This window comes from Nesoenas mayeri (genome assembly GCF_963082525.1).
Source record: "Nesoenas mayeri genome assembly, chromosome: 5".
Lineage (NCBI taxonomy): Eukaryota > Metazoa > Chordata > Aves > Columbiformes > Columbidae > Nesoenas > Nesoenas mayeri.
In genome coordinates this window covers 18,923,169-18,944,875 of record NC_137548.1, presented here as the reverse complement: position 1 = coordinate 18,944,875, position 21,707 = coordinate 18,923,169, and the positions used below count along the sequence as shown (strand labels likewise).

Below are 21,707 nucleotides of genomic sequence, written 5' to 3'. Positions count from 1 at the left end.
AGAGTTAACAACAAACCTATATTCTCTTCAACAGTTATGCACCTTGTAGATGAGGCTGGTGGGTTCTCTAGTTACTTCTTTTTAAAATTAATTAAGTAATTCGTAGGAAGACAAAAAAAGCACTTGAATCATCCGAGGTCAGCTAGTTTTTGTTTTGTTGTTGTTTGTTTTTTAAGAAATACAACTGCTAAGGAATTCTTAAAGAAAAACAGAGCCACTGCCAACGATTGCTATTAATTATAAAACACATTCCTTAGCTTCACTATAATCTCACATAAAAATCACAAATAACTATTCATGCAGCTTCAGGGTGGATTTTTTCATTGTGTTCCAACATTTCCAGCACAGATCAGTGAAATTCTATATGGCCAGTCTTAAACAATTGCACTACAGACCTTAACAGCAATTTTAATGACAGTAACAACTGCATGGTAAGCATTTAATTTTCAGAAACCCTCAGAGAAAATCCCCCTTGCCTATGAACTCAAAAGAGTTAGAAACTTCCCCTGCCCTTCCGAGGAAAGTTTGGCAATGTTATGTGACAGCTTGACACCAAGAGAAAACTGAAGTAGTATTTGCACACAGCATAACAAAACCCCCACACTCACTTCTCCTGCATGTTTTCTTTTTTTCAGTAAATTAGCAGTCACAGCTCAGCTCAAGCACAAAGCTGAAAGAAGAGTACTGACTAGCTAAAACACAATTACAAGACCATAAATATATGTTCATTTAATGCACGAAATTAAAGGCTTGAAGGGAAGGCTTACTGGAGTATAGTGTTCAACGCAAGTAAACCAGGTGCATCAAGAAATCATCAGCTTTTCTCAAGAAAACAAAGGATCGGGCTTTTTGAATCTTATTTTGCTCCAAGTAAAAACATCCACTAGTTCAAATCACGCAAGTCCAAGACTCTGCTTTCATGTTCATTGCTCAATATTTTAGCCCACTTGCCCAATGAATGACCCCAGACACCAACACAGACATCACCCTTTCAAACCCCTGGCCTGCCTTTAGGAAACCAGCTTGATTCTGCTCCAAGTGGTGCAGGGGCATTAACTATCTCCATGCCTCTGGTGTCCTCCCAGTTACAAAACGGGCACCGTCCTTCCAACTGGAGAGACTGGGTGGGTAAATAACTTCACTGAGAATGAGAAGCACAACTGTAGTGGAAAAGAACTACTAAGATGTGAAATAAAACAAAACTCCCCAAACCAGATGGGAAGCCAAGCATGCAAATAAACAATGCCACGGGAATAAAGAGGTCAGACCAGCGCTGTGAAGTAACAGCCAGAGAAAAGGAAAGGCTGTGATATTCCACAGTAAAAAAAAACCAAACCCAACCAACCAACCCAAAACAAAAACAAAAAAAAAAAAAAGGAAAACAAACAAACAAACACACACAAAACCAAACCAAAAACAAAGAAAAAACCACACACACACACACACACACACAAAATAAAAATAAAACCAAAAAACCACCATGCCTAAACTAAGGTCAAAAGGTATTTCATAGGCAAGATGACAGTGCAAGATCCTGCAACACAAGAAAGCGCTACCAAAACACAGTGTCCAGTGGTCTTCCCACGTTAAAGGAATTCAAGCCTTATCAGCACAAGACATATTAGAAGTTTTCTCTGTACCTTTGGACTTTTATGTGGTACCAGAGTGAAGGGCTCGTTTTGTGCAGAGGGCCCTGCTCCCTTTGGTGGAGCCTTTAGAGGCTGCACCCCACACAATCCCCCCAAGCACCCCGTACCACCCCCCCCAGCACCCCGTAAGGAGAGCCACGGGTACAGGCGCTATGTTCAGTTTTACACAAATGAAGGCATTCCTGGGCTTTTAAGCAATTTTTCACCTTGGCATGCCCCCTCATGAGTACAGAGAAGTCAGAAACGTCTTCCAGTGCGTGACCTGGACATGCAACAAATCTGAGCTGCTGCCAGTGACTACCAATCCAGGGCATCTCCCCAGAGTCCAGGTTCCTCATCCCACACATGGCACTTCAACACCGGGTCTGGAATGACTTTCTGCCGTTATTTCAATCACAGTGACCCGCTGCCAGACGACACCACAGGCACAGCTGGGTCACTGCTCGTCCACTTCTCCTCCAGCACACCAGCACCTGTGCGTCCATCAGTACAGGTAAGCTCACACAGTACTACTGCCTGCAGCCATCTGCCACACCAAGTCAGCTTCCCATTGCTCCCACCATAACGCGATTCCTCCAACAGGCTCAGGAGGTGCTGCATTATGTCACCCAACTCCAAGAGTCATGCTCAGCCTGTTAAATATCTCCTTGTTGAGTTTATATGCAAACCACCTTAAAAAGCTATTAGGCTGCCATATGGAAATCCTGCAAGCAACTGAAGAAAGCAGAGTCATTAACCACCCTTAAACAATACCTTGCTCCTATATATTACTAAAGTAGTAATACGTTGTTTGATGCTAGCGCCTAGCAACCCCAGACGTTGCCCAAAGGCTCCTCAGGCCAGGCAAGGTCCGGGTGCTAAAGAAGACAGGCTGTGACACTGCTAGGGAGGAACAAAGCGCAAGATCAAACAGACGCAGGGAGACTGGGCTGGGAAGGCAGGAGAGCCCAGAAGACAAGCCTGTCAGCATGATGGGCTGTCACACGGCATACTTGAGGGAGATTAGGTAGCGAGTAGCATTAATAATGCTGTTTCAGCCTATAGAATTTCTGTGTATACAGGGAAAGTGCAATTATCCCTACTCTATTGAAAAGAAAATTGAGAAGACAGAGAAACAAAAGAATATAAAAGAAGTTAAGTGCTCAAGGTCACCTATAAAGTCAAAGGCAAAAGAAACAAGAAAAAATCCCTGAGACTCCAGACCAATAGCCCATTTAGTGCGATGTACTAATTTTGTGTCAGAGGGGCACTCATTTAAATATCCACCAGTCATCCGATACTCTTTATGTTATCTAGATTATACGATTGGAAAAGACACAAATTGCCTTTTCTTACAAATACATAGTTACGTCGTATATGAAAACGTAGTGACAATTTTAAAACACAACCCTTCACCCAACAGATATTCAAAAAATTATTCAACACTTATATCTGCACTAAAGGTTTGTGGGTCATTTTTTGCCTACTAGTGTATTAATGATGAAATAAGCCAGTGAGTGAATTTCCAGGGAAAGGGGTTAACAGCTAGTGGAGATGGGAGGGAGGGAGTAGGTTGCACTAAACCCATTAGCAGTGACAAATAAAAATAGAAATAAGGAAGACCTGACAAAAGCTAATGGATTTGCACTATTTTCCCCCAGAACGGTTTATTTAATGTAGGGTTTTTGCTTGCTTAGTATTTAATATTGGTTCACACAATGAATTGAGGGGGAAAAACGGGCACTTTGATAAATGGCTTTTGAGGGCTGCTTGGATGTGGGGTTTTCAAGAGTCCCTGGGCTCTTTAGGGAAACAACACTGTGCTCTGTCCTGAGCTCTGCTCAGCAGCCACGTGCTGAAGAAAAACTGTCACCCTGCAACACAGACCTTGCTGTTACTGCACATCTATCAACATACAAAGTATTTCTGCCACTTATATACACATACCCTACTCTGCTTGTGTCCCATTTCTACTTAAAGAGATATTTATTTTCCACCATCATTTCTCTTCCCTCTCCTCTTTCTAACAGCTGAATGAAACACCAGAAAGCAGAACATAATGTATCCCCCCCCTCCATGCTGTAAACATCCTCCACAATGAGGCAACTTACTGACTGCGTTTGAAGCCTTCACCTCACTCACACAGCACAAACCAGCACACACCTGAGAGGGCAGCACCTGGTTTCAGGACCCTCAACAGCCCAAATATCACGAGCCCAAACCTCATGGACTCTGAAAAACCCAGGACTTCACCATAACTCAGTACCTTCGCAAGCAGCCAACAGTAATCCTCCTTCCTCCTAAATGCCAGGTATTGTCACAAGGCTCTGGAGAAATGCCTCCTAAATTAGTAAGATCAATGGCTCTGCAACAAAAGCAAACCATGGCAAGACCAGTTTAGCTCCAGGGGCAAACTGGCCTCCCACAGGGAGGTCAAAACCCAGCTGCTCCAGCAAGCACCGCTCCCTTTCAGCCACTGGGCACCATGGTGGGACTAAAATGGCAGCACCTGTGGGAGAGCACTTTCCTCACCTGGTGGGACTGGGCATCTTGTTTTTATTATATTATGAAACAAGCAATGAATCCCACCAGAGAGCCACACCACTGAGACCTAGCCATGGCCAGGCACGGAGCAGCAATCCCCCGCAGGGCCCGGCTGCAGAGGAAGAGCACCACCACCTTCAGCACTAACCTCGTCCCTCATCTTCTGGAGGTCCAGCTACAGAGCCCTGCCTGGGAGGGGCACAAACACACAGCTGCACCAAAGCTTTGGGCCCCCAGCATGCCACGCTGGGAGCTGGTGCCCAGCCCCACAGCACCAGCATCCTACCGCTGGGTCAGGGAGGGAGGGGCAGGCGAGAAATTGTTCTCAGCAGAAGGATGCAGTGGCAGGGACATAGAGAAAGAAAGCTACGCTGCTGGGTCTCATCAAAGTCATACTCAAGGTGGAGTAAGATAAAAGGGACAATACAGGAAGTTCTCACCGTGGGAGCATTTATTTCAGATGTGCTCACATTTCCTCCCTTTTTCAGGCCTGCTGTGGGTAAAAACAGTAAGATGAACCTGCTTAGCCTTCAAAGTTTCATTCACTAAACCTGCAAGAAGACTCCTTTTATTGTTTTTCTCCATGCAGCATCTCAAGAATAGATTTGACAATTATAGGGTTTTTTGTTGCCTTAGGTTTTTTAGGTGCCTGTATTTTTACAAGCACGGCTACACGGGTTGCAACTGGTAAAACACTAAAAGCAACAGATGCCACAAAGCTTGGCATGAGGAACTTCTGCAGCATGAACCACTCAATCAAGCATATTTTAGAGTGGATAATTAATACTGTATTTCAGCTTCCCTGAGCATCTCTACCATTAACACAGATTTGAAAGTGTGCAGATAGTTTATTAAACATGGCAAAGTGATTATATTAGAGAAGATGCAGACTCACTGGTGTGTGTGGATTGAAAGCAAAAAAATGAATATGTAAATCTAGATTTTTTCCAAGGAAGCTAGCAAGTCCCTGATCAAAACCTACAGCTTGGCAAGAATAGGATTCACAGGTTTATTCATGTTACTTACTTCCTGGGAAGACTAGTTCTGCATTAGCAGAGCATTAATCAAAGTCTAAATGCTTGAGGACCCTGACAATATGGATTCTTCCTCTGTTTCTAGTCTGCCTCATTTTTCCAGATGTGATTCCAAATCCCACAGTGATTTTGCTATTTCATACAAAAGGCAAAGGAAAAGTGAGTTTCCTCAAATTCACAGAATCGAAAGGCACGTGACAGAGACAGCAGCAGCAAGCCAGCCTGTAAACTCCCTGAAACAAACCCAACAAGAAAGAGAAATGTCACTCTCCAGGGCGCTCCCTTGGCTGAGCTGGTGGCAAACAGGATGTGAGCATCAGGCTCTGTGTGCAGAGAAGAGGTTATTCAGAACAGCGAGTTCAGGCACAGAGCAGGTCTCTTACCCAGTAAGGAAAGAGTGGGAGGAAGAGGCAGGGGGGAAGAGCTTTCAGCCCACACACCACAGCCCTGCCTACCTGGGTTTTCCCCAGTCTCTTTGTAACTGAATTATCTTGCAAGCAGTCATTTCCAAGCACGATGTTCACAGGCAGCCTCCATGAAAGAGGGCTGCACAGGAAGCCTGTGTGGGGAAGAGGAGAAATGGGAGGCTGCTCAGGACAACAAGAGTGTGGACAACCTCAGCAGCACTGAGAAGAAGGACTGGGGCGCTCGTTGGAAGACACACCATCCACAGAAAAGGATTACAACTTGGCTTGAACAGGAGAACAAGAAGAAGAACAGAGTCTGGAGCAGGGGAGGGGGGGGAAAAAAAACCAACACTGTTAGAATTATATAAACCTCTGGAAATGAGAAAAGCTGTATCAACTTCTACACTGGGCTAACTCACTGTCTGCAGCCTCCCACTCCTCAGTGTTTACTCGCAAGCTATTACTCATTCCGATCGTCATATACAAAAAGGCTGCTGATCAATATTGCACAATGGTGATTAGTGCTCAGTGATTAAACTTCAGTGTATTAATTTATCTGACTTAACATGCCTGAAGTGGAAGGAAACAGGGAGAAACAATTTCTGAGCAGACTCCAGTAACGAAAATTGACAACTTGCCCAACATCAGATGTTGACGTTTTGAAGAGTTCAGAAGTAACAAGGATGTATGATATTCTCAGAAGGACGGAAAATTGTTTTCCTCCAAATTATTCATGATCAAATATGCCTCTGAACAGATCTACCATCTAAAGGAAAAGAAAATCTCATTTAAGAATGCTAGGCAAGGCTATTTTGATGACACAGGTGTCACACAAACAGGCCTGCTGTGACCTGAGTCACTGCTCCAGGTCTCCTGTGATCTTTTTCTCTATCGGTTTCACACAGGAAGCCTTCATATTTGACGCAACAAAAATAGCAGATGGCTTACAAATGAAAATCTTGCTTCAAAAAGGGTTGCAACTTTTTTTCTCTTCCGAAATGCAAATGCACTTTCAGCACAGTGCAACGATAATTTAAAGCACTTGCCCCTGCCACGCGTTCCTCAGACAGACGTTTATGAACAGTTCCATTTCTAGATAACGCAGGTAAGAAAAAAGAGAACGAAGAGGGGAAAACCGACAAAGATAGCAATCGGAAATTAATATCTGAATGTGAGAAGCAACAAAAAATAACGTAAAAAACTCCCTTAGAGAGAAAACACATAGCTAGAAAATTAGTTCCAAACTGCTGAAGGCCCTTACCCAAAGCAAAAAGAAAGGGGGCACTTTATAATTGACTCCATTCCTCCTACTGACGACAAAGAACTTTGACAGCAGTGATCTTACCTTTCAGAGCTGCATGATGTACCAAATGCTACTGAAAAACAGTAACCAGCCCTTGAGCATGCTGGTGGTGTTAAAATCCACCATCGCTTGCTTGCCCCACAAAAGCAGGCCAGATGTGCTAGCTCTGAAGCATCAACCTACAGAAAAGGGCCGGCATCCTCCAAAGCGTCTTTCTCCTCATAATTGCACCAGGGACCACAAATGCTGACATCTACAGAACGTAGAATCTACAGGGTTTGTGTAATTGCTGTTTTTTCCTTGCAACAGAGCCTCCAAGGCGATACTAAACACACCACCAACAAAAGAGTTGGAAAGAAACTTGACGGATTACAGCTTTATCGTAACCTCCAGAATCTGGCTTTAAAATTGCCAATTCGTGGCATTTTTAGCATGTTGGGACTCTAGGTGTTTCTCTTAGAAAGTCATGAGATGGTGCAAAATCATGGTGATGGGGGCACACCAAACCAAAACCTTTTCAGCCATCTCCACTTCTATAAAAGAGCTTGCAAAAGATCTTAAAGGCTCTAAAATAAGGCACACACCTCCTCACCCATTACTTTAAATGACAACATGACTTTTAAGATGATTTAATAACTTTTAAGGCCAAAATCTCTAAATAAATAGCACCCCTCCCCATCATTTCTGTCTGTATTAGTACACACACACCCCCCTAGCTGCTAACATTACTTGGGCTAAGTTAAAAACCAAGCAACGCAGAGGATTTATTTGGGCAGTCAGAGAACTCCCTCCCTTTCCAAACAAAAGCATGTCTCCATATACAGTGCAAGAAGGCAGAGACTACACATGGTATGGACTGAATAGCCATTTAAACCACCTCTGGAACCACTGAATCATAGAAGCATTTCAGCTGGAAGAGACCCTCGAGATCACCTGATATGAAACAACAAGAATCAACAGATAGTCAAAACAGGAAACAAACCAATGATTTACTGATGAAGCAGATTCTTTCCCTTTTTAATGCATGTCTAAATCAAAGATGCATAGTGCAAATCCAACATGAAGTTTGTGAACCCTGTTTTATAAATTGCAAGGGAAATAAATCAAATTTGATGTGGCACACAAGTGGATAATTCTGCCATAATTAAGACACGGACTCTTGTCCTGTCAGCTCAAGCCCAGACAAACACATTTTTGGCATACTAGACACTGGGAGGGTGAGAGGGACTCAAGTGCTGGTGAAGGAGCAGATGGTAATTAGCAAAAGTGGTTAGATCATAAGCATGTTTACTTTGAAACTAAACTAACGCAAGTATTGTAGCTGGGAGGGGGAGGACATTTTCCTATTTTTTCCTAGTCAGCAGAAAAACAGGATGAGAAAGCAAGATCTTTCCTACAATTTCAGTACTACAAATTAAAATCAAAGCTTTCTAAACAAAAATCTTGTATTTTTTCTCAAATAAGAGTGTAAGAAAAGCTTGTCTCTTAATGGAAAGGTTCATAATTACATCTCTGCTTTTCCAAACTCAAAATTACTCAGCTCTAAAAGCCAACAGCACATAAGACATCAAAGCAGACTTGCTAAGCCAAGAACAAGGAACTTTATTTCTCTGAACAAAAGCAGTGTTGCCCAAAAGGCAGTGAAATTTCACAGGTGTTTTAGCAAAACCTGAAAGAACAAGAAGTTCATCAAAGTAGAGGTGTTTCACTAAATTTTAAGTGCTGGTTTGTTTTGGAATAAGCAAGAGAGATGGTTCAGGTTATTTAGACTCTTAGTTTAGAGTGATCTGTTTAGACTAATTAGAAACCAGTTGTGGCAACAGAACACATCTGTCCCAAGGAAATTTTGCAGAGATGTATCACCACGACAGCACCTTGTTTTCCTAATGCAGAGATACGAGTAGATAGAAACCTCTGTGTGACAACCCAAATCTTTTTGCTCCCATTTTACAAGTGTTTAGATGATCTAAAAAACAATGACTATGTAATATTTTTTATATATAAAATATATTTTTATAGACACACATATACAGATAGGAAAAAATGAATGAATTTGAGCAGAAAAGGAGGTACAGCCTGAACAATAAAATCCCATTTGTCTCAATAGCTGGGAGCTAGCACTGTACAGAGTCTTCTGTGCAATTTGTCTCTATGACAGCTTCTTTCCTCTTTCTCTGCTGTGCAGCCAAAAGTCTAGAAAGTATTAGAACTTGATATAAAATTGTAAAAAACAAATCTATCCTCTGTTACATGAGCAAGGTTTGTGTATTTAATGGTGAGCACTGAGGGGGAAAACATCTGTAGTGAAAGGAGATAAGAGAGAGAAAACACAAATAAATTAGTACAACACAGTAATTATGTAACAATAAATGCACTATATTTTAATTGCCAAGTCAGGGGGAGGGGGCGGAACAACAACACACACACACATTTTAGACAAGTTCATCTGACTGCTTCAAAAACAAACCATGCAACCCTAAAAGCGCCAGCACTGCTCTGATTCCCAACCACCTCGGACACATCCCGATTCACCTTCCCATCTCTCCCAAGACAAGGCTGAAACCTTGCATTTCCCATGCATGCCATGCATTTCTTCCTACCTTAGCTTTGCGGCAAGCCAACAAATTACTTACACTACTCAGCTACAGCTCCTTAGTCCTGAAGTACTTCAGGAAGGGTGGAATTATGTAAGAATCATATCATTATTTCCAGTTAAATTTATAAATAAATATAATGTCTGAAGGGGATTCCTGCAGAACTAAATACCTTTTGACCCAGGAGCTCTGTACCATTTTCTCTCAAAGTCTAAGTGTAATTGTAGCTCCATCTGAGCCGGCAGCATGCAGTTCTTAAAGCCGTCAAACATTCCTCTCCAAAAGGCTTTGAAGTGCTCCCAGGAGCGGCGAGGATCTCTGGAAGTGCAGTGCTTGTTATTCTAGTGCTGGAGAGGGCTGTGCACAAACTGCCCCGGCAAGGCAGTGGCACTGAGGAGAATATTGCAAATACAGCTTCTCCTGCACGGCAAGGACTTTATTGCTAAAGATAAGCCATGCAAGGACAGTTTAGTTCTCCTCAACAATTCAAAGAAAACACATCTAACTGCAAAACTGCTATGTTTATTATGTTCTATATCACTTAACAATGATGCTTACCCCGCTTCCTCAAATCTAAAACTAGGGCATTTCACAATTTCCCTATTTTTACCAGGACACACATAACTTAAGGAGAGGTGTGTTCCCACTCGCCACTCTAAAGGGTGAGGAAAAGAGATAAAAATACATAAATGAAAGCTTGAGATAAGGTATCCAAGTACCTAACCTTAGTCTTGCATTAACCCCCGCAGCCCCTGGAAATTGCACTGTGGGCATTTTTTTTTCAACTGCATACTCAGAAAAACATTTACAACAGTTGCCTCATCTCAATGAACCATCTTCCCACAGTAGGCAGCCATGGGATCTCACAAATATAACTCTGGAGCAGAGCCAAATTTTCTGCTCATAACTTGAATGAGTGTGAATCCAGCATTCAACTAGATTCTCTCGTGCAAAATCCCATCAATAAGTTTCTGCTCCACGTACTGCCACAGACACTTTTCCATGCCATTGAGGCTTTCCTATACATAAGCCTGTTCATTCCGCTGCTTACCAACAGCTGTCTTTCAGCAAGTTACACTGTCGTTTCAAAATCCTGATAGCACTCAGCTAGTGGTAAATTGCTACCATTCACTGCTGCAACAAAATACAGCAATTCAGCATGCCGTAGATAGTGTTTTGGTATCTTAAGTCACTGGCTGAGGGCAGCAATTTGGCTTCTTTTCTACTGTGGCAAGGAAAAACCCACTCACATTTAAGATCCTTGGAATAAGTCCTCTCACAAATTCCTGCATCAGTTCCCAGGACAAAGTTTCCATAACACCCAGAATGGAATCTGGAGAACATAACTAACAAGTTAAAATGTACTGTCTCCAAAATTACTATTATGGATAACTCAGTAAGATCCAGAGGCATCATTTATGGCCACAACTGCTACTTTCCACAGACCTCAGTCCCAGTTCTGCTGTTGTTGACTCAAGAGTAAATTAAGAGCAGCTCCTCTGCATTCAGGAGTCCAAATTGGTGGGAGAACAGAAGAAAACAACTAATGTTCCAGCCTAGGAAGAGCCAATAGTGACCTACCAAAAATTCAGGAAGAAAAAAGACTTATGCGAAAGTAAGAAGGTCACTCCCCTTCCTTCTCCCTACTGTTGCTTATCTTACATGACCTCTCTCATTGATGAGTCTGACACCACTTACAGCTACAAGAAATTAAGGACTTTGTAAAAGCCAGTTGAGTTGCCAGCAAGCAGATAAATCTTGTCAGCAGCCAGACTGTTAAAATTGTGCTTATTCTCCAGAAAAGATAACCACAGTTTTATTAGCATTGCAGTAATCTCCACTAAACAACCAGACACGGCAGCAATCGTGAGCATGGTGTGGGTGCCGTGTCTCAATTACTGGGCATCTCAGCAGCTCCAGCCACTTGGCCAGAAAGATCTGGACGCAGGCTAAGAGGAATCACGGACATGATGGGATGGCAGAGCCAAGGCATTCTGTGCTCCCTTGTGCAACTAAAGGCAAGAATCACTGTGAACTTCAGTCCTGGACATTAATTTTTCTCAAAGGGAAACCATCTCTAGAAGCTCTTGCTAAATGCAGCACAGCTGAGGAAGGTGCTCCTCGCCCTCATCTATGAGGCCAGTTAGTCCCAAGCCAGCCAGACTACGCGGAACAGCAAGTGTCCCAGCAGCCACCCTCATGGCCACCATCCAACAGCAACGTTTCTGCTCCTTCAGAAGAGCCACCTCATCTCCACAATCAAAGACAAAGGTGTTACTTCTGTGCCTGAATTCTTCCAAACCAGAGAAAACACACACGGAGGAATGAAGTGAGAGAAACTAAGATACAAGACCAATAGAAGCGTTCAAGCAAACATACAGATCAATTTTACCTTTAAGGATCTCAGAGCACAAGGGTCAACGACAGAGACTCATAAGCACACCTGAACCAACTGCCTGCATTTCTCTGCTGCTTCTCAATTAGGCACTGCCTAACAATCCACTTTGGCACCTCCTCTCTTCCCCAGCCCACCAACAATAATTTCCTGGCTCTGGGGCCGAGCAGGTATGCTGCTTCTGGCCAACTCTGACACACCAGAGCAGGTGTGGAATAATTGGGAAAGGGACTTAAACCAACTGGGCATTACACTGAATGGCAGATGTTAAGAAGCAAAATGAAACCGTTATTTTCTCGAGACCAAAACTTAAATATGGAATGACAACAAGCCAGTTGCTACTACTAAAGAAAGAAAAACCTCATTGTTCTTAAACTACTTAAAACCAAACTGACTTAAACCAGAAGTATGAGAAAATCAGCAAGATTTATACATGCCTAATTAAAGCAAACTTTTGTCACTATTTTCCTTTCCCTAGAAGACAGAATACTTTACTTACACTGGTTCAAAATATCAATTATGAATCAAAAGATAAAAACAAATACTTAGAGACAGAGATCTTTATTAGCTTAAAAAACACCTATAAGCATGCAGTACAGTCTGTCCCTAGACGCTTACTGAGCAAAGTGTAACCAGAGGCTGCACGTGGGGCTTTTCTTTAAGCAAATGTGTTCACAAGATAAACTGCATCATGATATATTGCTTTGTGACAGCTACATATGGTGCTTGCACCAGGACCTCAACTAGCAATGGTCTGCCCAGTCTTGAAAGGACACAAGTCAATTACTTCTATATGCAACTACTGACCAACATAAAATATCAAGAAACTACTAAATTAAAAATTGAGTCACACTGGGTCCCTTTTTCGTAGGGATTCCAGCTTGTGTGTTACCCCAGACCAGTCATTTGTTTTAACTAGATTTATGATGAAGATACAGCCATTAGCTGGAAACGAAGCAGAAGGAGCAGGCAGCAGCAGTGTGGTGATTGCTTCTCAGACCCCACCAGGCCGGCTGTCCCAAGGATTTTACCAGAAACGTGGAGATGCCGCAAGAATGAGCCAGGGCTTCAGCTACCCTGGCCAACGAGGGGGACGCAGCAACTGCCTGAAACCAGAGCAAAGAAAAGAAGCTTCTCCAGCAACTCAAAGGCTACTTCAGGCTGCCTGAAGAGTATTTTCAACTCCTCAATTATTTTCAACTGCCCAATTAAGATCAACTCTTTTAAATGCTTTTTCACAACATCTTCACCAAAGAAAAGAAGCCATGCAGCACAATTTGCTGTGCCCTTTCAGCCAATGTAAAACACTCCACTCCCCTTTTAGGAAAGGAAGGGGGAAGTCTAAGGGACACATCCTTCATAATTAAAATGGATTCTTTGATGTTTTGTTGAAGAACTGAAGCGTGAGACAGAAGCATGTCCAGCAGGCCCAGTTCATCTCTGATGTTCAGCCACAACCATCATCATGGCCCCGGCGCTTGGGGGCACGTCTTGTCTGTTGTCACAGGCGTTTCATGGGGATCCCCACGCGCCAGCGTCTGTTACCGGACATGTAAAGGTCTCCTATGTATGTACATACTCCAGCCCCACCATTATCGAGGCCTCCTGTGCTCGAACCAGAGCACAGCCACAGGATCCGTGATTCCTTTGCTGGCAGTGACAAGGGCAGGTCATTAGCTCTCTAACAATTAGGAAGAAACCAAAGTGGTGATGAGGACGTAAAGACAGCAGCACGTGAAAGCCTGACAATCGATTTTATGGACATCCTTCCCCCTCTGCCGTAACAGCTTTTCAGAGAATTCACAGCACAGCTCCTCTCAAAACCACCTCTTTGAGCAACAGAAAAAAAACGAACCTTGAGAAAATGAGGAAAAACAAAGTATGTGCACACATACCTGTGCAGTTTTCTTAGGACCATTTCACCCATGTCATATGGGCCCAATCTGGCACCAAGCACGTATCTGATGAATAAACAAGCAGCCCCACAGACTGCACTCTAGCAGGTAAGAGCAACCTCCACCCTTGCCCATCTTCTGCTGCCGCCGGGTGGGCTCTGAGCTGGCTGAACGCTGTGGGCACGGTTTCATCCCAGACTAAACAGAGCTGAGCCCGCGGCCTGCAATGGCACTGATGCTCTTCTGACCACAGTGACCACGAGCTAAGCAGTGAGCAGAAAGCAAATCCAACTAAATCTGCCCATTGAAAAATAACCCCAACAAAAATAAACACAAATAGTTTTCAGCCCGCTCATTGCATGGTGCCACATGTGCCAGTAAGAGCTCAAGAGGGACTGCAATACAGCCCTGGATCTGTTCAATCCCCCAGCAAAGGGAACAGGGGGCCAGGTTGGGCTGGGGCCATACCTGATGGTGGCTGCCCAGATTTTGATCACTTTAAATCAGCTGTAAAACACCATCAAGAGCTGCTAACACAGGCCACTTGAACAACAAATAGCACAGTCCTGCTCCCAGGGGAAAACCAAAAGAAACGTCTCCAGAAGAAGGCGGCCTTCCATTGTATTTAAATTTATTTTCTAAGTTCACTCTAGCCTTCAGCGTGTAGTAGGGATCACATCCACTACCCCATCAAGCAGTCCTGCACCAACTCTCCCTGCAGTTGCCAGCCTCCATCAGGCCTTTCTTCTGTCAGGAGTGGCTTGCCCCCTCAGCATCCCAACCAGAGGTATTCCCCAGCCTCCCCATCATCTCTGCAGTCTCTTGGACTGCACTGTGACCTGAATTGGGGAATTCAGCTGAAAAGAGGCTCAAGAATTAAAAGAAGAGAGAAAGACAAAAATCCAGCCGGATCAGATCTCTCACCAGATCTGTGGTTCGACACAGAAACACAGAAGTTCATGTGCCAGGAAGGTGTTGGAGCAAACAGTCAGGAACAAGGGAGGTGTCACACAGCTGAAAAACAGACCCATCAACCCCACCACAGCCCGAGCCCAACAGGGAAGGAGCAGCTCACTCTTGCTTTCCTGCCTGGGCTCCTTCAGCACTGCTTAAGACGCTTTCTGTCACCTTTGCCCTGGGTTTGGAGCACAGACAGGGCCAGTTACTCCAGTTTATTTAAACTAAGTAGCCCATCACCTCTGGTAGGTCAATAGACTGTCAATGTGCAACTAACACGCCAGTTACCCCCCCCAGGGCGTCTGCCCACAGGCTATCTTAACCAAGAGCAACATAAGATAAATACCTTAGATATAAGGTTCAGAGGACTCTCCGGATATTGCCAGCTCTTTTTCATTATGTGAAAAAGAACTGATTATGCTTTGTACAGCTCTCAACCAGTTAATGCAGGCAGACTCCACCACAAAGAGTGAGCTCTGATGTAAAGTCAACCAGGTGGAACCATGTTATTTCCACCCACAGTTTTAGGAGATCTATTATTTAAATATTCTGTATAATTTCTTGGGTTTGCACTTCAAAAATAAAGCTGAAAGGGTTCAAGAAAAGCTCTCCATAAATTGTCTGATATCTGGAACCCACATATAATAGTATGGTTCTAGAGACTTCTATTATTGCTCTGGAATGAGATGACCCTCATTTCCCTAAATATCCATTTGAAGAGAAAATTTCTGATGCTAGAGAGCTTTTTACTAAGAGAGACTGCAGTATGAGAAAATGGATTTCATGTTAAACTAGATGAATTCCAGCTTAAAAAGACAACGTTTCCTTTTAACAGTTTGAGAAATTAGCAGTTGGATCAGCTTATTTAGGACTATTTTATTAATGGAGTCAACATAATCTGAAGTCCTTAACAAGAATCTGAGGGGTTGTTTGTTTTTTTACACTTTAGCTCCACCAGATGTTATAAATGCAGTGAAATTCTGACGCTTGTGTTATTTGGGTCAGTCTAGGTGATAATAACACTAAAAAGGGAGGAGATGATTTCTATCCCCAGAGTGCCACCGAGCTTTCACAACAGATCTTCTTGAATAATAACGCTAAAAGAAGGAGGACAGGCTCCCTTGTCCCTTGCCTTTGTGTATATGCAGATTGGATTAGGAGAGTCTAATGAAGAACAAGCAGGCTCTTTTCCCTCTCACTCCAGCTAGCGTTTATCTTTCTGTGGGGTTTTCTACTTGTCAAAAGCCCAGACATCATCACATCAGAGGAAAGGCATTGGCAGGAGAGACTCCTGGAAAGTCTCCTGCCCCCTCGGCAGATGCCATCGCACCACACTTGCAAAGGCAGCGCGTTAGATGAGGACAAGTTGGACGCCAGCTCTCACAGAGCACAAGGACCACTGGAGAGTCCTCAGATCTCAGAGCCTGCTCCAGACGGAGGAGGAGCCTGGCTGGATCTCCACGACCCAGTTATGGACCATGCACTTCTAAGAATAACTTTCGCATCAAGCAAGGAGAATTTTCTTCTCCCAGCACCATAAACATATCCTTTACCCTCACTGCATGTTTATTAGGACGTCCCTCAGCACGAGTGCCAAACAAACCTTTAAGAGACGTGAATTTCTTCAGTGTGCACACAGCCAAGAGCACGTGTGCGTCCCCTTATCTCACACAATGCAGAGCAGACACAAAGAGGAACCCTCTTGACAGGATGGATGCCTGAAGAAACAGAGACCAGGGAAAGACAGCAGAATAGCAGAAAGGAGCATGGGACAAGAGCCCTGGCTTTCTATAGCTGTGGGCTGTTCACTGAGACAAAAAAATTGCAGAGAAGCCAAGGAGGTCAAACATCTTTTCCTCTCATCCGCTCATTTGATCAAGAAAGTTTCCATTCATAAAAGGCACAGATGTATTGCACGGCTTGAAAATACCATCTTACCAGCCTTTGTGCAAAGCAGGAATCCCTACATGAATAAAACAAATCTTCAAGAGGGAAAAAAATAGGGCTTGTAACAAAATTTTTCAAGAGACCCTTAGATACAGCAGCACTAGTGGGCGCAGCTAAAATTACAGCAAACCTACATAATGCGTCTGAACTAGCTTAGCCCTTTCCCTGCAAGCAGAGAAGCTGCCACATCAGTAACTCCGTTGCTAGGGCAACTGCTTACTTTCCATATCAACTGCAAACTCGTTGCTATGGAGACACATATACAAGAAAAATTCCTCTCTATAGCCAAGGACCAGATGGTAGGGAAGTCAGGGCAGTCATGGGCTAACGGGCTGTACTAAATGGGACACACACTAGAGGACATTTAGATCTGTATGTTCACAATAGGATTAATCTGAATGACTGAATTCACAGGTCCGGCAATATAAACAAAGACAGGGAACTCCTCATCTACTCCCCATCATGTGATACTTCATACTCTGGCCAACTATTATTAAACTGCTGAGCTCAATGCAAAGAGGGTTGTACAATCAAGTGCTCAGCATTTTCCCTTCTTCAGCCTGGCTCTCTGTCTCCATCCAAGAGATCAGCCTCATCGCAAAGCTACATTAACAGTCACTTTGCCGGCTTGCCAGGTAAGCCTGATGGCATTGCAGCTGAAATGGACCAGCAGCAGTGCATAAACAAACCCAAGGAGAAAAACGTATTTTCCCAGCATTCCACACCAGACCTGGAAGCACCAGGGCAGGGCAAATAAAAAACTCAAGCGATGCAGCCTCTAAGTCTTTTTTTTCCTTCCTGCTACAAGGATCTCACATCAGGAAATGCAAGCGTTCATACACAGGCAGAAAAGGCTGCACACTACTAAATACATATTTAGCTCCATAAATATGAATTACTGGAGCCCAAAATCGAGAAAACTACTATGCAAAGGGAATTCAAAAAAGAACTAAGTGTTCAGCAGAACTTTTTTAGAAAAATGATTACTGAAAGGCTACACAAACAAACACTGGAAAGCACAACTATGAGAGGGAAAGCTTCTAGCTTTTCACAGTCTGTCAATGCACATCAACCGGCAAATGCTTTCAATTCCCAGCACTGATTAACTCCTTCCCCTCACACTGTACATGTTTCAGAGCCTATCTTGTTAGTATTTTATAAAATACCATTTGCTAAATGTTTGGGTTTTTTTCTCTCCACATAAAACCAGTAAGACAGGCAGACTCCAAGACTGCAAACTGCAGAATGGGGCTGCAAAGGGGAAGAAGCGGCATGAAACGATTCTTTACGGTGGGGAGTCCACCCCTTCCCATGCCCCAAGCCCCAGCCCTAAACTGGAGAACCCTTTTGATGGACAGACACCTTTCTTCTGAACAGCAGAGATGCTGGCTGCAAGGTACTCAAATCAACCCCACGTGTGCGTCTGCACACACACGAAGGTATTTTCAAAGCCAGCAGTTGACGTTTACCACTTTCCAAGTCCACAATTAGCTATCAAGCACCTGATTCAGCAACTCGGACCGAGCGCCAGTTCTGCGCTTGGGACTGTCTGCCATGTCCCTTGGCCAAGACACGAGAAAAACCCAGCAGGAGATTTAAATGACCTGCCTTGGTGCATTTTACATTCAAAATTCTCATCTCATTCACTGTAACACTGGCTACCTGCAGTTATTAGCATCTCCAGAAGATGGGAGAAATTATTTCTCATAACCTGGGATTTTCCAGGAATGAATAAAACCCCACCTCGTTATTCACATAGGCAAGGCCTCCCACCACACCTTGTTGTCTAGCTATGTAACCATGGCTCCAATCACAAATTCGAGACAGAGGTGACTAGTCATGCGTTGTGCTCCGCCACTTCCCTGTGGAGAAGCAGCACGTCGTGGTATTGTTCACATGAGCTCAGCAGACTGCTGGATATTTGACAGATAGACACGAAGACAAGTTCCTGATAGGAAGGAAGCTGTACTCTAAATAGTCAACTTGTAAACAGAGGAAGAAGGATAGAACAAAACACAAACGGTAATGTTAAACACATGCCTTGCCAGTTACAGCATTTTGTTTGGTTTTGTTTGTTCGGGTTTTTTTTACATGTATTGTGTGAAGGCTTCTTATGGTCTGGGACAGGATCATAAAAGTCTAGTGTGGCACTTGTTATTATAGTCTCACTTCAAAAGAAGAATTTAAGACTCTCTTTTACACAAAATGTTCCAGTTCAGGAACAGGTTTTTTAATCTCACAATCATTCACAGCAACTAATTTACAAAAATACCAACACACAGCATGTGATCACCAATTTGTGGACAGTAGATTCTATGGAACAGCATTTAAAGGTGGGGGGGTTGGAGGGGAAGATAAACGAGTCAATCCTTTAAAAAATGAAAGCTTCAGAGAATTATTTAAGTTTACTTAACTTCATTAGTTCAGTAATCTAAAATGAAAATAATGACAGTAATCTAAAATGAAAAGTTGCTAGTTGAGGGTAACGAACGACCCTTCCTCTAGAGTTACTTGAGCTCCTATTCCACAGCATTTAAAGTTAAATCACACCCAAAATAGGGAGAACAGCACCACCAACAGAAGTCTAGTTTCAGGGTAACCAGTTCCAAGACAATCGTTGCATTTACTTCACTGAAATACAAAAGCTGAGTGCATCTATTGTTTCTGCCAGGAGAAAGTGTCCACTTTCTAATCTTCAGCCAATTTTAGAGACAGAGGGTCAGTGATGTCATTTTACCCACTATTTATTTCACTAACCTGTTGGAAGGACTGTGAAATGAATCTGCAAGCTGATATTTTTATCAGCATACCCGTACTTTGCCAAAGATCCGTTCAGATCACCGCTTTCTGAAGACGGTCCCGTTCGGAAACCGACACCAGCTGCCAGGCAGCCCGAGGCGCAGAGGCTGCGCTGAGAGCTGCCCCGTCCCCTCACACACGGGCTCTGCCCGCACACACCGCTCAGGGTCCAGCAACGAAACCGGCAGACAACAGCAGAGATCCCGCAGCAAAAATGTGCTCCCCAGGCTTCTGCCACCATACCAGCTGCAGAAGTTACACCAGCCCAGGGAGAGAATAACTGAAATTTCAGTGAATGGCAACTTTCACCTCTGATGCCTGACCTCTCTCTCTCATTGAACAGTTTATTTAAAACCTGCTGGAAATGGAACAAAACTTCATCACCAAAATTCAGAACTACTTCTGTTTGTTTAAAAGAAATAGAAGATTTTTCAGCTTACAACACAGACCAGGGAAAAAGCGATGGACTCCTACATAAGGCATACCCTTTCACTATACATTTGTATAAGCCAAGAACAGCACGCAGCCTATTTATAACATGATTACATTCATCTAGTATAGCTGGAAACCATTACCACAGCATGATAACTAAAAACAATATTTAACCACTATGCATGAAGACACCAGCTGGGGGGAAAAGAAAAAACACACACACCCTCCGAGTACTTTCTTACAGATGTCTAGACAATGAATTTAATAAAATCAGAATGAGCCATGCTAAAGAAATGTTTGCTCTCTGAATTTAATGAACTACATTAGCAGGGACAGTGTTGCATATTCTGCATTTCACTGTTACAGACATGTTCTAGGATTAGCAGGTGAATATTTTCAGAGTCAGATAGGTTTCCGTAGTTCCAAACTTACCTGACTTCTGTCTTTGTCCACTTTCTTAAAACACTTATTCAAGGACAGGTTATGTCTCACAGAATTTTTCCATCCAGTGGGTGCGTTTGCAAAATACGGAAAGTGTTCCAAGATCCAGTTGTATATATCCTTTACAGGCAGTCTTTTGGTTGGCGAGTCCTCAATGGCCATAAATATGAGGCAGCTAAAGGAATAAGGAGGTTTGCAGTTGGGGTTCTGCTTGGCATCATAGGGCATGTCAGACTGGGCAGGAGACGGTGGCGTGTCATCACCGATGTCCTGAACGGGGCTAACACTCCGTAACACCGAGTCCCCAAAGCTTTTCAGCAAGTTCTTGCTCTCGTGTAACCAGTTCAAATTAGTTAGTTCTTCATCTTCCATGGCCCCTTTATCTAATCTGATGGCAGGCAAAGAGAAATCTAGGTCCTCGTCATCGTGAAGTGCCTTTGATAAATCGCTATCTTGGTAACGTTGGCTCAGTCCACTGGGAACGCTAATTCCTGAGCCCTCTGGCTTCTTACTGGGAGGCATGACTGGACCCATTTAGACAGCAATTCCTGGAGAGTAAATCCAAAGGAAGGGGAGAAAGAAATAGAGACAAAAGTTAGCTCACAGAAATATACTGCATAAAATTTTGACAGCTTTTCCCTAAGTAGTCACTCAGACTTTTGTCGTCTGTATTAAATATTACTGACTCCCATAAACAGTCATTTACAACTGTTGAGTAAAATAACCTAAAGTCAGGACATGGCAAAAAATTTCAGTCAATGGAGTAAGATGATAATCCTGATACATCTCAGTTCCGCATGCACATGAAGCCTCACACAGGAAATCCTAAAGACATATCCCTTTCATAATGAATATGTGTATCAAATAATAGAATACTCTGATTGTATTACTTTAATAAGCACGTAAACTACAAAAAATTTTTAAAATAAAAAAAAATAGAGAAGCTTACAGCCAGTTGCTTCAGATTAAGCTCAGCTGTTTCACTTTTGAGAACAATTCAACAGCACTGTGATCAAAGCCACACTGGCTAAAGGCTGAGGCAGACAACCATCCAATCTGACTAGAGTTGCAAAAAAACCTCAAAAATGACAGAAGAACTTCAAAATCAGTAAGGGTGAGAGAAGAAAGGAAAGCAATGCACAGTAGTTTTGGGACCAGGGCCAAGACGCAGGAAACAAGCGCCAGAGGAATAGAGCACTTTAAAAATGTATGTAAACAGAGAAGATTTTAACATAAGCTGAACTGCATTTCAAACATGGCAGAAAACAGAGTCAGAAAGGCTGCTGTGATGCTCAACAGTGGCCTGGGAGAAGTGGGACGAGCTGCTGAGG

The 21,707-nt window shown here is 43.3% G+C and overlaps 1 protein-coding gene across 5 annotated transcripts in view; it reads right to left on the bottom strand.

The window, feature by feature from the left end:
• Positions 1-21,707, bottom strand: part of FOXN3 (forkhead box N3) — a 213,576-nt gene that overhangs the window by 114,604 nt on the left and 77,265 nt on the right. For all 5 annotated transcript variants that reach the window (XM_080344692.1, XM_080344695.1, XM_080344696.1 and 2 more), the window contains one exon: positions 20,368-20,924. In XM_080344692.1, coding sequence (XP_080200818.1) covers positions 20,368-20,910 — 543 coding nt within the window. In that variant the 5' untranslated portion in view covers positions 20,911-20,924. The remainder of the gene's footprint in view (positions 1-20,367; positions 20,925-21,707) is intronic.